Here is a 17247-nt window from a genome sequence, read left to right as displayed (position 1 = left end):
AGATATATTTTATTTTAATTAAAATATTAATTATAATTAATTATTAACTATAATTATTTTTAATTAATTATGTTTATGATTAATTAAAGTAATTAATTATTTATATAATTAATTAAAATAACTAATCATATTTATCTTTAATTAACTAGAATTAATTAATATTAATTAATTTTAATTAATTAATAATAATTAATTGTAATTAATAAAAAAATTTATAATTAATTAAAATTAATTTAATTAAATCATTACAATTAATTAACATTAATTATAATAATTTAAATAAAACTAATTTTAATTAATTATATTAATTATAATTAATTAAAATAATTAAAGTTAACATTAATTAAAAATTAATTTTAATTAAAACAAACTAATTAATCTTTCCCTCTCTCTCTCGGGTTCGGTGGATCCACGGGATTTGGCCGTGGAAGCATATGCAAGGGAGGAAGTCACGGCCATCAAGCTCACGTTCTTGCTTCCGATTAAATGTCCAACTTCCGATCCAGCAGAAAGGGAAAGTCTTAGATGGAGCAAAGTCGAACAGCCAAGGAGGAGTCGGAGGAGCGACTGAAGGTAGAAAATTATCTTCAAGCAAACAAGCTCCCGAATGCTGCTTCCGATTAAAATGTAGTAACTTCCGCTCCAACAGGAAGGTAATGCCGCCGAATGAACAAAGTCGAACAGCGACGGGAGGGCCGGAGTAGCACGCGATGGGAGAAAGTTAACTTCACAGCGAGCGAGCTCCCTGTGCTGCTTCCGATCAAACTATGGTAACTTCCGTCCGACAGGGAGGGGACGAATCGAAGGAGCGAAGCCGAGCGACCACAAGGAGCCGGAGAAGCAATGCGAGCTCCCGTCCTTGCTTCCAATCGAAATGTCGTGGCTTCCGATCCTGCTGGAAGGAAGAATCGTCGAAGGTGCGAAGTCGTCTAGCCACGGACGAAGCTGAAGAAGCCGCACGAAGGGGAGAAAATTTCCTCGACAGCAAGCGAATTCTCCTCTTGTTTCCGATCAAACTGTTATCACTTCCGATCTAGCTCAAAGGGAGCTTCGTCGTCGTCAGAGCGAGATCGAGAGAAAGAGCAGGAGAGATATCAGAGCGGGGGAATGAGCAGAGGATTCGGGAGAGGAGGTTTCTGCCTCTTTTTCTCTTCATTTTAACGACACAGGGTCGTGCGAGGTCGTGGAGAAATAACGCGATCGCTAGATTTACGGGATTTCAGCGGCGACGACGTGCGGGCAAGTACGATTCTTTTATTTGATTTTTTTTTTATACAATTACGGGTCAACAAACACCTTGCTATCTTGGAGTGTTAAGAAATAACCCATAGTAGCAAAATCTTCCACAGAAGGTAAGTACAAGGCCCTACCAGCCGTTGTATCTGATATTTTCTCGCTTTGTCGCCTGTTAGTTGATTTTCCCATCTTCTCCTTTGCTGCCATTGCTCTCCATTGCGACAACATATCTGGATTAGCCTTGGTGAATAACCCCATGTTTTATACTCGCACCAAACATATCGAAATAGATTATCACTTCATTCGCGACAGGATTCCATCCCTAGGGATTATTGACTATAAAGACCAACCTGTAGATATACTCAAGAAGTCACTCTCTCCATCACGGTTTCAGCTGATGTGCAGCAAATTAAGTCTCCAGTTCTTGGACACTTAATTGAGGGGTGGTGATAAGCTATGCTCTAATAAGTGTGCAGCCATCACAATATTACTCTCGTCATATCACCATATTCTTCTGATTCAAGTGGAGTTCTTTGTCTGGTAGGCAGCCAACCCGCCACTGCTGATCTCCAACTGCCAAGGCCGCTCCATAATCTATTGGGAAAAGCAGTAGAAAATATTTCAATATACAAGTCTTCTTCTCCAGATTTCATCTTCCTTCTATTTATCCGCCTATAATGCATCTCTAACTGTATTTACAGGACTCAAGCTAACAACTTTACTGTATTTACAGGACTCAAGCTAACAACTTTTACAGAATTATTAATTAGATGTGTGGGCATATTTACTGTGAGCGGATCACTGAATGACACGGATTCTGATGCTAATCTTGAATGCAGGAGCACATTCATTTGAGCTTTTTTTCTCAGCCTGATGGTCATTTTATTGGAAATGGCACTTTTAAATCCTCGGTTTTAGTTCCTGGGTACAGTTTACTTCCTTAGTTTCTTTTTGAGAGCATTGCTTTAATATAATCCTTTCATTCTCTTTTAACTCTTATAATTTTCCAGCGGAGCAGAAGCATTCTACGTTGGCGCACCTTCTAGAGAGAAACTTCCAAAGGTTTTACTGCTTATGAGTTTGGACTGGATTTTTGTTGTCCCTGATAAATTGGTGCTATTGAGTTTGATTAAATGTATTTATATTTTGCTTACTGTGTTTGCAATAATTTGAAAACCTTACAGAGCTCGTCGACTGGATCTGTGTTACTTGGATCAATTTCCTATGGAACAGTTTCTTTTGGAAGCAGCAAAGATGAACAAAAAAATCGACAATCACCAGTGTCTTATCAAATATCTTATTTAATTCCACCAGTCAAGGTAATACTAAGTTCTTGCCTTATGAATTTTCTATGAACTTTCGTTAACTGTGGCAGTTCCGTTTTTTATGTTAAATAATAAAACTTACGTGGGTGCTAAGAGCTCACAACTGAAGTATTTTTGAAGGTCTGTATGTTAACTAGATAGATTGATTTCTGATATGTAAAAAAATTCTTCCTTGCAGGTTGATGATGACAAAGGGAAGGAGATCCCAATTTGTACTAAAAGTATCACTGAGCGTCTGAAAGATGAGGTGTATAAAATTCTATTTGATGCGTGATGCGCTTGTTTTATTACTTTATAATAGTTCTATACATGTTTAATTATGATCATAACTGTTCTTGTGCATTTTATATATATTCCTACCTCAATGAAAGTTCAGTCGTTTAGTTATGTTTTCTGCCTAATTCCCTTATCATTATTAATTTGGACATAAATTATGAATTTTTTTTTTCATAAATATTTGAGTTAGCTTATTCAAATTATTTTTGTTTTTCTTGAAGTTTTTTAGCAATTTGTTGGTAGTTTCTTAGTATTTTGTTGTTCATTCCATTTGTAAATTTGAGAGGCAATCTGAATCCAACAAGAGTTTTAAAACATCCCTTCAATATACTGATTGAATAAAAAAAAAACTATTTAAAATGGTCACAATTAGTTTGCATGTTTTTGAAGGGAAGAGGAAAATTGGGACATTTAGTTCATTGAACTTGAGCAACGTGATATCATCTTAAAAGTTTGAAATGAACATGATTCTTTGGTGATGTGCTAGTTATGGAACTCTTATGATTCTTGAGATAAGTCTTAGATACATGTTCCTCCCTTCAACAAAGGAAATATGAGATATGATAAATCAAATGTATTCCAAATTTTGTGATGCCACACAAATCTATGAAGTCAAGGCCAAGATCTCACCATAGAGTGAGAAGGACGATCCCTTATAGAATATTCAAACTTTTTGCAAATCTTGTAGTAAAAGATGGATCATTATCAATGTAACCAAGTTCTTTGCAACAAATATATGGCTTTTCTTAAAATGATTGTTGGAAAAGACTAAATATATGATTTTTTTTTGTTGGATTAATTGTTTAGTTCAATGTTATAAGAGTTTAAATTTGCCAAAAAGTGTCACTAAATGAAATCATTTCTATTATCTGAATTGAAGAATGAAGAAGGGAAGTCATAAGGAAGATAGTTATGTTGACCCCAATACCAACTCTGGTGTTGAGTAAGCTATACACGAGAAAACGACTGTCAAAGGAGTGCAATGTTGCACGATGACTATCTAAAACACATCAACCAAAAACCCAAATTACTGAAATTACGTTCTTTTTCGAAGCAGACAACGCTTGGGGCATTCAGGGTAGTAGAAACAATTTCGATTGACATCCATATTGACCAAGGTTGTTGATCGGCGAAAATGTGTGAATGATGATGACATGACAAGGGGACTAGGGCATGAATAAATATTATTATTAATTAAAAGTTAATTTATATTAATTTTATGTTTAAAATAAAAAAAATAAAGAAAAGAAATTTCTTAAATCTTGGCCTAACCCTAATTTTCCCTCCACTTAAATACCTAGACTACCCCTCATATCCCATTCACTCACACCCAACTAGCACTAACACTCCACTCATGTAACTCCCTCTCCCTCTAATGATCTCTCCTGCATGCACCCTCCTGCCTCTCTCAGTCTTTCTCTCCCTCGTGTGTAGACCTGATGCTAGTCACCTTCCCATCACTCTCTAGCTCGCCAGCCAGCCTTAGCTGCCATCGACTACCAAAATCGCCACCTCCCACCTCTTATTTCTTCTTCCCTTCTTATTTCTTCTTCTTCTTAATCTCTTCTTTTTCTTCTTCCCTTACTCACTTCATCTTCTTCCTTTCCATTATCTTCTTCCAATAAACTCTAATCTCAGCCCACTTCTTTCTCTCTCTAAAATCTGAGAGTTGGAAAGTGATTTTCTCTCTCAAACACCTCACATCTTCATAGAACCCTCACACCACCTCCATAAAAAAGCTCCCACACTTTCCCTAGAACTAGAGAGAGAAAATCATTTATCTCTCTAAAATCTAAGAGAGAAAGCCTATTTCTTCTCTGTCTAAACACTTCCCACAAAAACCCTAGCCTTTCCCTCTCTACTCTCTATCATAAAAAATCTCTCTTTCTATCTCTAGCCTCCACCCAGCGCTAAAAATAAATATTACTTGTGCTTCATGTATCACCGTCATTTCGTCGTCGCCATCACCATCAACACCTCCACTGCCTCCACCGCTATGCATCTTGAGGTATAACCCCGACCTGACACTAGTTTTTATTTTATAAATTGTAGAAGTCCTAAATGTGATGCCTATGGCGTGATGAACAGAACTCATGCATGCTTTTTTTAGTTGATTGGACAAACTTATAGGCGACACGCATGATGGGCCTGGTGGAACTTGTGTATGTTTTTCTTAGCATCGTGAAGTGAAATCATAAGTACTTGTAACTACCTTTTTTGGTGGGCGGTAAAATACATCAATGCATGAAATTATAAATACCCTTAACTGACTTTTATTGTAGGCGGGGAAAACACTATTATGCATGAGACCATAAGTACCCATGAAAGCTTTTTTTAGCCGACATGGAAATATTGTATTTTGCACACAGGTATTTGAAGGCACTTGCATTTCCTTTCTTGGATTATGAAATTAAAGATTATGGCCACGGTGTCACCCGAGACCAACCATGCATGCTTTTCTTGGCGTGGTGGGAAGGCTCATCACACCTCTATCCAGCCCCCTGCATGGAGATGATGTTAGAGAGCTACCAAAATTTTGACTAACATAAGGCTCCAACAAAGCCTAATATAAATGCCGTGCTGATGGGTTCTCGGTTTTGGCTTAGCTATTGGGTTTTTGCTGTGTTTTTTGGGAGCTACTATGCTCCAGCTCATTAATGCTGAGCTGCTTCTTTTTCAGCTCATAAATTGATGTTATTTAGGTTCATTCCCCCTCTCTGCTAGCCTTTCAGTTCCTTCGCCTGGTCCCCTTCCCATGGCTGCCTGTTCCGGTTCCCTGTGGCCTCCCGTTCGTCTCCTTGTGGGCGCCTGTTTCGGTTCCCTGTGTGGCCCTTCAGCTGCTACTCCTGGACCTCTTGCTAGCCTTCTGTTTTCCTTATCCTGATTGATTCGGTTGGTTGTATTTTGGGCTGTTTGGCTGCCTCATTTCTCCTATATATATCTTGTAAATAATTGATTGCATCACCTTCTTTTTCAAAAAAAAAAAAAAGTTCCAAAGCATTGAAAGGAAGTTGTCTTAACAAACGTTCGCAGCATAAACAGATTACCTGCACGGTTTATTGCGTTTAAGAGCCCTAATCAACTTTTACCAAATATTTTCCTCTTCTTAGCACCTCAAACAATCTTATTTCCAGAACAGTTGGATGAATAGGCAATCAACTATTGCATTCAGTGTTTTGTGGAAATGCAATGGATGCTATAATATAATAATGGGATGAATAGTATAAAATTCTATGAAAAATATTTAAAATAAACTTTAGGATAATTTATTAATTATTAATTCTATATATATAACGTAGTGAATTATATAAAAATATTTTTAATCATCTTTATGATGTGTGAAAATTTATGGATGAAATTTTAAGTGAATAATGATCATACCTTTGTAAATTTTTAGTATTAAATGTTAGCAATTTTTTTAGTAATTTGTTAATGATTTTTTAGTATTTTTTCTGTCAATTTAGTAACTTGTCAGAATGGCCCCTAAATTTTTTAAGGGTGTTCGTTCTAGTTCCGAAATTTCCCAGGCACTTGATTTAATCTCTTAACTCATTAAATTTATACTAATTTGGTCCTACCAATTTGGACGCATCTTTATCTATCGTATCAAAGGCATCTGTTTGGCCTTTCTTTATTTGTTTGGTTTTATCCATCTTCAATATTGTGGTGCTGGTTTGTAGCAACCTGAATAGTGCATTTACATAGCAAGAAAATAGATTGTGTTTTTCCTCACATTTTGTTTATGAATCTAGTTTATCTTGTCCAGCACTTTTCCCTCCCATCTTAGTGCAATTAGCATGGGAACCTGCTCTTCCGTTCTCATTTTGGGCCCATCAGATTGAAAAACTGAAAATCTAAACAAAGAGTAAGTGATTTTTAGTTCATGATCAACATCTTGGCACAGGAACATCTTCTTGGTGGAGCTTTGGGCTTTGGATTTGTGGTTACATTTGTCTTTGAGCCAGAAAGAGAGATATTGCTCCAGTGCTGATGTAAATCTGTTCAAATTGAAAAATATGATGCTTAAGAGGAGGAGATTCTGAATTTCTAGGAACAGTAAACACAGTTAAAGTGAATCGTTCCCTGAAAGAACTCATCAGAGCTTGCTCATGTTGGAGCAAAGCTATTGATTGAATATTAGGGCAACTGATTACGTAGCACAGTTTGTGAAGGTGGTAGAAGATCGGAGCTCTGCCTCTGTTATCCCTGCCGGTCCTTTTTTTTTTCTCATATGATTGGTTTGGCTTGGATCGGTTTCTTGGGAGTATAATCTGGATGAAGGCATTGTTTCACGTTATGTAGATGTGTTGCTTAATACCGTATTTTCTCAAGATTTTTTTTTTTTGTGACAAATTATCTTGCAAACATATTGTTATGATTATGAAATTACGAAGAAGATGCTAATGCGATGTAAAACGTTTCTTCAGATTTCATGTATTCGCTTTTTTAAAGCAAATCCACTAAGAAGCAATTTTAGTTTGATTTTCTGAAAATTGAATTCTTATCTTAACAGGTGAGGGACACTAAGATAAGGTTTCTATCAGGATTGAGAAGAGATACTGAAGAGGACAGGCTGGAATGGAAAGAATTATGCACTTCACTCAAGGTTGAATTTACATCTTAATTTTTTTTTTTTAAATTTCTTCTAGTAATCCTTAAATGTCATTCTTGAATGACACTAGTTCTCTTATCTCAAGCATAACATGCGCTCTCGAAAGAGAAAAAAAAAACCTTTCATGCTAATCCTTTTTCTCTTAATAACTAGAAATGTCTGCAGATTATATCTGCTTAAGTGCCTCAGTACTTTCTTAAGTACATGCACTAATTTATGTTTTTGAAATAATAAGTGAGCACTTGTTTTTCATGATCTATATGGTTTCATTTTTTTTTTCTTCTATTTTTATTGTTCCATAATCATATTTTTTCTTTGTTCAATTTCACTCTCACATCTGTCCATTTTCTTTAAAATTAGTTAGTTCTTTGGGGCATTAATTTTTACATGGCGTATACATGCAGGAGGAGTATCCAAAGTATACTCCATTGCTTGCTAAAATTCTTGAAGGTTTAGTTACTGGAGGTGGTGATGAGGACAAGATTGCACATAAGAAAGAGGTACAGTTGTGAACCTGCGTTGCTATTGATTATAAGCTTTTAATCTCCTAGTAAGCGGTGGCGTTATGATTTTGCATTGATTTTGTCTGGATTCAAGCTCAAATTCAATCAATTTTATCTGAATTTGATGCGGATGATAAAGATGGAAGAATGACTAAACAAAAAACATGGAAACTCTTAATTTTATTTTGCCAATCCTATAAAGAAATCCTTACAAACAAAAACTAAGCAACAATTGCACTAAAAAAAAAATTAAATTAAGAGCAGAAATTAGACAAAACAACACCAGATTATGACAACTTAATTGACTATAAGCTTCTGTACTCATGGAAATTTCCTAAGAAATTTATTGGCTGGTGGATATGATACTCCTCTGCACTTGGGTGTCACTTTTTACCCTTCTGAACCCTTGTTTGGTTCCAATCTGAACCTTTTTGGCGCCTGGAGGGGGCATGAGATGATCCAAGATTAAGTTCTTGATTCTAATAACCTGTAATTGCTCCTATTAGAAGGCTGTTTACGGGAAGATAAATCTGCAGCAATTAACAAAATAGTGATAACGAATAACTTGATGGCTTCTTGGAATTCCAACTGACCCTTCCTTGGTCCAAGTACACAGTTCTTGCTCAAGAGAATTCCAATACTCCCTTTGTTTATTCCGGCAGTTGAAACCGTGTGTGGTTCTTTCCTGCTGGTACACCATTTGTTCAAGTATTTCCGCAGGGTTGGCAGCTGCCTTTGATTTTCTGTGAAAATAAATTGATACGACAAAAGGGAGCGGAGAGGGGAACAGGCCCAGCCAGCCAGTTCAACAAGAGTCGAACCAGCCCATAGGTTTTGCCGAAGCTGGGATAGATCTAGGAGGGATTTTGGGAGAAATCAAGGTAGAGATATCTAAGAGGGAATTAATTAAGGAAATGAGGCTGATTTGAGGGGGGATTTAGGGGAGCCTATTTAGACTTAATTACGTTGTTATTTTCATATGTTGCAATTGGTTTCATCTGTATCTTTTCTTTGAGAGTTTTCTAGTGGCATCTAGGGTTTGTGGGAGAGCCGATCTACCTCTCGAATAGTAGATCAATTGTATCTTGCTTTGTTTTCAAAGAAGAAATCCAAATTCAGCCACTATATTTGTAATCATGCAGTTGTTTTCTTAGTTTCTTTGCTGTTTTTACTTCCTAGGCGAGGGTGCATGTGCGAGTGCAGCTCAAATCCTTGGGGAGGAAGACAAAGGTGATACCATTTGGAGTGGCTGAAGACCTCTTCTCTTAGCAGCGGCGGTGCAAGGTTAAGCCTTCCTACCTCTACATCCAGGCGCAGTGGTGGAGGCTCAAGACATCTTCTCTTAGCAGCGGTGGCGGCGGTTGAGGCTCAACTGAGGCCGGCGGATTGGCAGTAGTCTCTAAAATTATCGACACTGGCGAGATTTGAAATCGTCAGTGTAGGTTGAGGGGGTACTTGTCGCATTATGCTGCTACTAAACCTTCGACGTGGCTCTGTGCTTCTTACTAAACCTTATTTTTTATTTATTGATCTTTCTTCATTAATTAGCTTGTTGAAGGAGACTGAGGGGGTGCTTGTCGCATTATGCTGCTACTAGCTGTAGCTCTAAAAGCTCTCTTGTTGTTACTGTAAGGCGCCTCATCCATCTGAAAAGCTCTATTTCTTCCATGTGAGATATATTCGAAGGTTGCTGAAGAACTGTAGGTATTAATTAGCTTGCTGACGGAGCTACACCCAGGCGCCACCGGTGGAATTTGACGCCGATATCATAGGCGCAAAGATGACGAAGCGTCGACCCACTCCTGGGATTTGAACCACGAAGCATGGAGGCAAAGATGACGAAGCGTCGAAGCCTTATCAGATTTCGTGTCAAACCGGGTCAAAGTCAGGTTAGCGGGTTGACCCGAACCCTACCCGATTTTCAAACGGGTCTAAAATTGCAACTCTAAACCGACTCGTTTGTTAAACAGGTCGACTGGAACCTCAAGTTTTTGGGTTGGGTTATTGGCACCCCTTGCAAGAAGGGAGTTTTATGGTGGAGGTGGAGTGCCCGACCACTATAGGAGGCTTTTTGAGCTAGGGGAATGGACAACCGGAGAAGGAGGTGGTCAAATCGAGCTAGGGGGTTCTGATCATGGGAGGTGGGGAAGGATGTTTTGGAACGCATTGGAGCAATGACCTATCGATTGATGCTACCACTTTCATTAGCATTGCACCAAGTATTTCATGTCTCATAGCTGAGGCGAGCAATAGGAGATCACACACCATCTTCACTATCTTAGATTTTGACAGAAGATATGGAGGTCATTTTGGAACCCCTAGAATTAGAAGGGGTGCGTCGAAGCAGAGGCACATGAGGTACTCATCAATTGGAAGGTTTTTCTGGAGTGCAAAATTACATGGGAGCTATATGAGATGATCAAGAGACATTGGCCATCATGTTTATTGTGGTAGTAATGAGAAATGATTATAATATGAGATGTGCGTGAGAGTGAAGTAGTTCCTATTGAAATAAATCCTAGGATAATAGAATTAGGTAGTGAGGCCTGCAATGCTTTATGGTGCCGAATGTTGACCATTAAAAGAGAAGCATAATACTAAGTTAAGTGTGGCAGAGATGAGAATGCTCAGGTGGATGAGTGGCTTTACCCTTAGAGATAGGATACGAAATGAGCATATACGTGAAAAGGTTGGAGTTGCTCCAGTAGAAGATAAGATTAGAGAGAGTCGCCTTAGATGGTTTGGTCACATAAAACGGCGGCCTTCCGATGACCCGGTTAGGAGAGTAGAGGTATTTGATTTGACTTATGTTAAGAAAGGTAGGGGTAGACCTAAAAAGACTTGGTTAGAAAATATTAGGAATGACCTTTCTTTATTAGATTTAAACGAGAATTTGACTTTTAATATGACACAATGGAGAAAAAGGATTCATGTAGCCGACCCCACGTAGTGGGATAAAGGCTTGATGTTGTTGTTGTTGAATAGGCATGAGCTTCAACTGTAAAAGAAACCTGTGGTGGTTAATGACTAAAATACTTTTTCCATGGTTCTTCAGTTGCTGCTTGGTAATGACTTTTTCTTGGCATTTAATTTTTCTTTTACTCTACCGGTCATCAAAGATCCTGGTCTATTCTGAGCCTTATAAAAAAAATAAAGAAAAGATATAAAGAATCAATGATCATGGTCGCAATGAAATGTGTATTATCTATGGTTTAGAGTTGAAGAGAATTTATTCTTTATTTTTGTGCTAGCATTTCTTTTGTTTGGTATTTTTAATGAGATAAATATAGGAGGAAATAAAAAAAAAACCACAGGTACCATGCGTTACATATTATAAAATGTTAGTCTCACTTATCCCATTAGTAAACTATGATGCATAGGCACTGTTACGCCGACACAGTTACGACACGACACGGATACGGGACACGCCAACTATTGAAAATATAGGGCATACATGGGTTGAACACGGTATATAAATTTTTTTTAAATTGTGTATAGCAATTGAATAAGCATAATATTAAAAATAATTTGAAAATAATGAGTCATTTAACTTGAATTCATGTTTAAAATGATTGATGTTAGGATGTCGAGGGTTGGGTGTTGATGTCATATATCAGACACTGAGAGAGGAGACGACAATGCTAACAAAAGTTATGCATCAATGTTATGAAGAATTATTGTGCATTCTGCATCAATGTCGAGAGGACGTCTGTCATTGATGTTGAGTGGGCGTTGATCATCGATATTAAGACGACATCAGACAAGGATGTGCTATGAAGCTGTGGGTTTAGAAATTTCTACTGTCGAGCATCAATGTCAAGGTAGTGTTAGACTTTGATATTGAGGTGGTTTTGAAATGTCTATGTCATAGCGGTGTAAAAGGTCGATGTTGAGTTAACGTTGGGCATTGTGTGAAACCGAAGTCGCAAGCTGTCAAGGAGAAATGAAATGAGAATATTCGATGAATGGGGAATTGAGTACAAGCAATTGATTTGGTGTTGTGAAGAAGAAATAAGAAGTTTAATATTTATTATTTAAATAAATAAAAAAATTAAATACAATATTATATTTAAAAATTTTTAAATTCAAGAATAAATTTAAAAAAAAATTCATAAAATATTTAAGACACGCGTGTGGGACACTTGTCCAATTTGTATTTAATATTTTTTTAATTAGACATTTTCGGCGTGTCCGACACTGTGTCGGAGGCATGTTGGATGCGTGTCATGTCGGATACATGTTGGACACTGCACGTCTATTTCAAGAAAAGTGTTGGTGCATCATAGTTGGTAAGTAGCTATAGGGAACTTAAAATTAACTTATTCTTATACAAAGATAGGCAATGGTAGTATCATGGTTCATCCAATTAGCTTGTTACCGAAATTGATCTAGACTGAGATCTGATCTCTTTTGCAGATTGTCGATGTGGGAAATGTTGTCATGGATACTGATTATAACGACGAAGAATATTTACTCCTTGATTTTGGCTAGCTCTTCTTTTGTTTGTTATGTTTTGTTGGGATAAATATATCTGGAAATCAAAAGAACAACAAACACCAAGTATGACCTGTTAACAAATTGAGTACTTTTCCTTTGTTAAGTAGCAGTTGGCAACTTAAAATGAATATATTCTTACATAAACAATATTAGCATCATGATTCATATAATTTTCTTGTTATTAAAGTTGTCCAAGAGTTGGACCATATTTCTTTTGCAGATTGTTGCTGTGGCTAATGAAGTCATTGATAGCGTTGATAAAGATGAACTGGCAAAATATTTTTCAGTTAAACTTGATCCAGATGATGAAGAGGCCGAGGTAAAAAAAATTTTTGTTCGTCAGTTCTTCCTAATGAATGGTGTTTATGGCTTTTGGGGATTAATCTTGCAAGTGGCACTAGGTTCAAATTTATTCTGTATCAGTCCAAAATTCTCACAATACAACTACTTTTTGAGCTCTTTGAATTCTTTGATTGGATCAAGTTCTATGCCAAATGCTGCCCTCTCGTTGATTTTATTTTATTTTTGCTGTGGTTTTTTTCCTGTTGGCATATCGAGCATACTATAAATCGATGCTTCTGTTGAATTTAATCTTTCTTGGGTAAACTGGCATTGCATTTAAGAATTGTTATCCCGCTGCAGAAAATTAAGAAGAAGATGGAGATAGCACGCGACCAGCTAGCAGAGGCTTTGTACCGAAAGGGATTAGCACTTGCAAATATTGAAACTTCGGAGGTATAGTCAATTTTATCCTTTTCGTATAATTTCACTAATAGTTTAGACATTAACTTGGAGTTCGTTTAGTCATTTGAATATTTGTTAGAAAAGAGTAGATTCTCTTCCCTTCAGCTTATTTAAAGTCTTATCTCACCCAACTTATTTCAGGCTGCATAATTACTTCTACTGAACTCTTTATGTCTATGTGCTTGTATTGAAATGTACTAACTGTCTTGGTTTATGCATTGTTTATTTTATTTTTTTATAAATTGCATTGCTTCAAAAATAGCAACATCAAGCCTTTATCCTATTACGTGGGGTCGGCTACATGAGTCCTTTTTCTCTATTGTGTCTTGTTAACAGTCAAATTCTCTTTTAAATCTAATAAAGAAAGGTCATTTCATGAGTCTCATATGGAGTTTTATTTAGCGCACTAAAAAGCAATATAAATCAACAAATGAAACAAATGCTCTATATTGGCTATTCTAGTTTTGGGATACATAAATTGAAGGATTATCTCTCAAAGTTTTTCATTGGTGTAGGTTGTATTTTTTCTAGGTTTATATTCTTAAATTACCCTACAAATTAATTTGTACCTTTGATCAAGAACTATCAACATTATTTGATGAAATTGCATAATTGTTCTTTAGGACAATTGGTGGTGTTGGGTTCAAGATTTTCATTCATGATTTGCTTACTTTGGGTGCAAGGGATGCTTATGTAAAGTTGTTTTATTCTTGGTGCCGTTTGTTTTCTCTTCCAAAGCTTTCCAAAGTAGTAAATCTCTGTCTTTTGTTTTCGATTTATTCTAAGGATTGTCATTCCTTGCATGGTTATCAAGCACATATTGGCTGGCATAAGGGGGATGATTGTGGGCTTGGAAAATTCACACTTAGCTCTTCTAAGAAAGTTTTATTCTGAGTCAAATTTTAAAGGACAAATTAAATTGTATATAAGATACTATTTAGAGATTTTGCCCTCATTGTGTGAGGATTCTTTGATGTAGTTTAGGTTTATATACGCGCAAACTCTTATAGCTACTTATTTATCTTGATGTTTGGATAACTTTTTATTATGACTTGTCGGTAGATGAAAAATACTTAGCTTATAGTAGCAATAAAATTAACATTATTATAGAAAATTTTAATGCCTTCAGCTTAATATAGATTTTGGGGAGAATGATGATGAACTCAATTAAGATTCATATTTTTGTTTTCTTGGCTTATCATTGACCTTAATTTACTTGGTCAATAGAGGTAATTGACTCAACTTGATCAATGGCTCATTGATGATAGCCATCGTTTACTTTATCTAAGTAGACATGGGGTGAATGTTTATGACTTTAATTTAAAGTGGGCTTTGTGCCTAGTCAAGTGTGCCTATGATTCATCACTAAGGTGATTTGGGATGATTTGAGGAATGTGCAGACTTTGGCTTTGACTATAATTTAATGATGTCACCTTGATTATAACCATGATTTAGTGGCAATGATAGCAAAATTTTCTTATAGGCTCCAAAAATTTTGCACCCCAACCTCTCTGTTGGAGAATTTTTGTATCCTGTCGGGCTCGATCGGGGTCGAGTCGGTGCGAAAATATTCGTCAACACTCTCCATGTGATTTGAGAGTTTTAATGGATTATATTACGAGTCAAATTTTCAGTAGACAAATTAGTTAGAGATAAGCCATTATCTAGAGATTTTTCCCTCGTATGTGAGAAATTTAAGATTTATGTTTAGGTTTTTTCATAGGCATATGACATTATGATTTATTAGCCCTCCCAATGGTAGGAGAGTACTTTTGATTTAGGCTAGTCGTTAGATATGTACTTAATATCTAGTGTGTCGTAGTAATATATTTAGATTTTTATTATTTAAAATTTATCACCTTGTGCTTAAAGCAAATGATGAGGGAAATAATGATGAATCCGATTAAGATCCCCTAGTTAATTCATCTTGGACTGTTGTAATCCATAGTCTATTTAGTCAGATGAGGTAGTTGACCCAACCCGATAGAAATATTTTTATCGACAGTCATGAGTTCCTTTGTCCAAAGGTACTGTGATACCTACTAAAATAGTATTCAATTTGTAACACCCCACGGTACCCTTAAACAGTACTGTAGAGTGTAACAAATAAAACATAACATTTTTCATCTTATAACCATTTGAAACAATCCATCATTTGCATGTTTACATATTAACATATCTTAAACCTTTACTAGTATATTAACGGAAGTACTTAAAAGTTTTAAGTACTCATAAAATATAATTATAGAGCCATAAAAAAATTCCAAACAAACATTTCATGGAAATATTAACATACCTTTAGTTTTGTTTTACAAACAGAAATAAAATTAATATCTAGGATTGAAATACTTGAACTAGTCAGCAACCACTTTTTCTTTCCATTTTCCTATAACAACAACCACTAATGAAAATACTGGTGAGCTACGAGACTCAGTAAGTAATGCAGTTGTAATTAGTATTAAATATGCTTATTAAAAATTTAGAACATTAAAACATAAATAAAAATTTAAATTATTCGAAATTACAAAACATCTTATTTGACATTACCTTTAACTGTTATCTTTGATCAATATTGAATATCAATTTTTCCTATAAAAATGTTTGGCTATTCTTTCATAAACAAATTCAATGGAGCCCAGGATGTTATCGCCATTGAATTTCATAGAGGTCCATTTTGCCTCCTGAAGTGTCCCTTTTGCCCCACCTGCTATGCAGGTATCTTTTCTTTTGGGGTCCCTTTTGCCCCACTCACAAGGTAGTTACATATTTGGGAACCCTTTTGTCCCAATTATCCTTGTAAATGATACATCATATATATAGCCAAACTTTATGTTAAATTACTACTCAATACACTTTTATAACATAACTCATATTTTTATTGTTGCTTTCATAAAGATCTTTATATACTACTCATTTGTGTAATGAAACAGTGTATCATATGTTAATAATGGAGATTCTTTCCAAGATATTTCCAACTAGCAAAATCTTTAATGAAACATAAGAACTCTTATTTGAAAGTCTCATGATGCAAATATATAAGAGGTCTTTCATATATGGAAACCAGGTTAGGAACATCCTTTAGCCAGAGAATTACTTGTAATGCCTATTTCTCTTATATTCATTTAAATACCAATATACCATGTAAAATTAACAAGAATTACATTTAAAATTTTAATTTGCATTACTTACCTTCTTGACGGGTTGCTTCTTCTAAACCTTCACTTCTTACTCTTCTTCTATTATAAGTCACTCCAAACCCTCCTCTTTGCATAAGACTATATAATATATATCACCTTAAATTATGATTTGCATAAGAACTTTATTGAATTGAACTAGTATAAAAGATAGGGCAATTTAGGATTCTTACCTTTTTCTATCTTCTATGATTTAGTCATTCTTCAATTTGAACTTCTTAGTTTTCCTTTACTGTTTCAATCATTATTTTGCAAACTTACATCAACTCACTCTTCATCATATAGTTCTATATTAATCACATTCAAAATTTGATAACAGTTTTCCACAAACCTTTTAATTGTTGTCTTAGAAATCCTATTGCTGCCTTCTACCACAGAGCCGAACCGATCTACAGTTCCCGCCCGTTGTCTGCACTGTGCCGAAATGGTGAATGGTGAAATCTGCAATTTTCTGTTCACTGTAAGGCGTGGAGTTGCTACTTGCTTTCACCACTTATAAGCCGTCGTTGAACTCCTCTTCAATTCATCAGAACTTGAATTTTCTTCTTACTTCACCGAGAAAATCCTCTTCACTGCCACTGTTTCTCACAGAAATTCCTCTCCGCTTCTTACGCTCCTCCGCTAACTGCTTCTCTTCTACTACTAGCACCCACAAACAAGGCTTTTGTTTAAGAAATACTGAGTAACAGACTAGTTTCCGATATCCACTACTGTGTTAAGGATTCAAACAATGCATCTCTTAGATTAGCCATCAGCCAACGCATGCTTTCATTAGTGGCTATTCAGGAATAATATAATTTATTATATTATTGCTATAATAGTGGATTGCTAAGGAAACTTTAATTCAACCGTAATCATAA

General features: G+C 35.9%; 1 protein-coding gene across 3 annotated transcripts in view; it reads left to right on the top strand.

The window, feature by feature from the left end:
• LOC110099325 (tripeptidyl-peptidase 2) overlaps nt 1–17247 on the top strand; it is a 156118-nt gene that overhangs the window by 104545 nt on the left and 34326 nt on the right. For all 3 annotated transcript variants that reach the window (XM_028694701.1, XM_028694702.1, XM_028694703.1), the window contains 8 exons: nt 2076–2161; nt 2247–2298; nt 2421–2555; nt 2740–2808; nt 7351–7443; nt 7854–7949; nt 12670–12768; nt 13092–13184. In XM_028694701.1, the coding sequence (XP_028550534.1) occupies nt 2076–2161; nt 2247–2298; nt 2421–2555; nt 2740–2808; nt 7351–7443; nt 7854–7949; nt 12670–12768; nt 13092–13184 (723 nt within the window). The remainder of the gene's footprint in view (nt 1–2075; nt 2162–2246; nt 2299–2420; nt 2556–2739; nt 2809–7350; nt 7444–7853; nt 7950–12669; nt 12769–13091; nt 13185–17247) is intronic.

The sequence above is a fragment of the Dendrobium catenatum genome, unplaced genomic scaffold (assembly GCF_001605985.2).
Source record: "Dendrobium catenatum unplaced genomic scaffold, ASM160598v2 fragScaff_scaffold_542, whole genome shotgun sequence".
Lineage (NCBI taxonomy): Eukaryota > Viridiplantae > Streptophyta > Magnoliopsida > Asparagales > Orchidaceae > Dendrobium > Dendrobium catenatum.
This window is presented reverse-complemented; position numbering and strand designations above follow the sequence as displayed.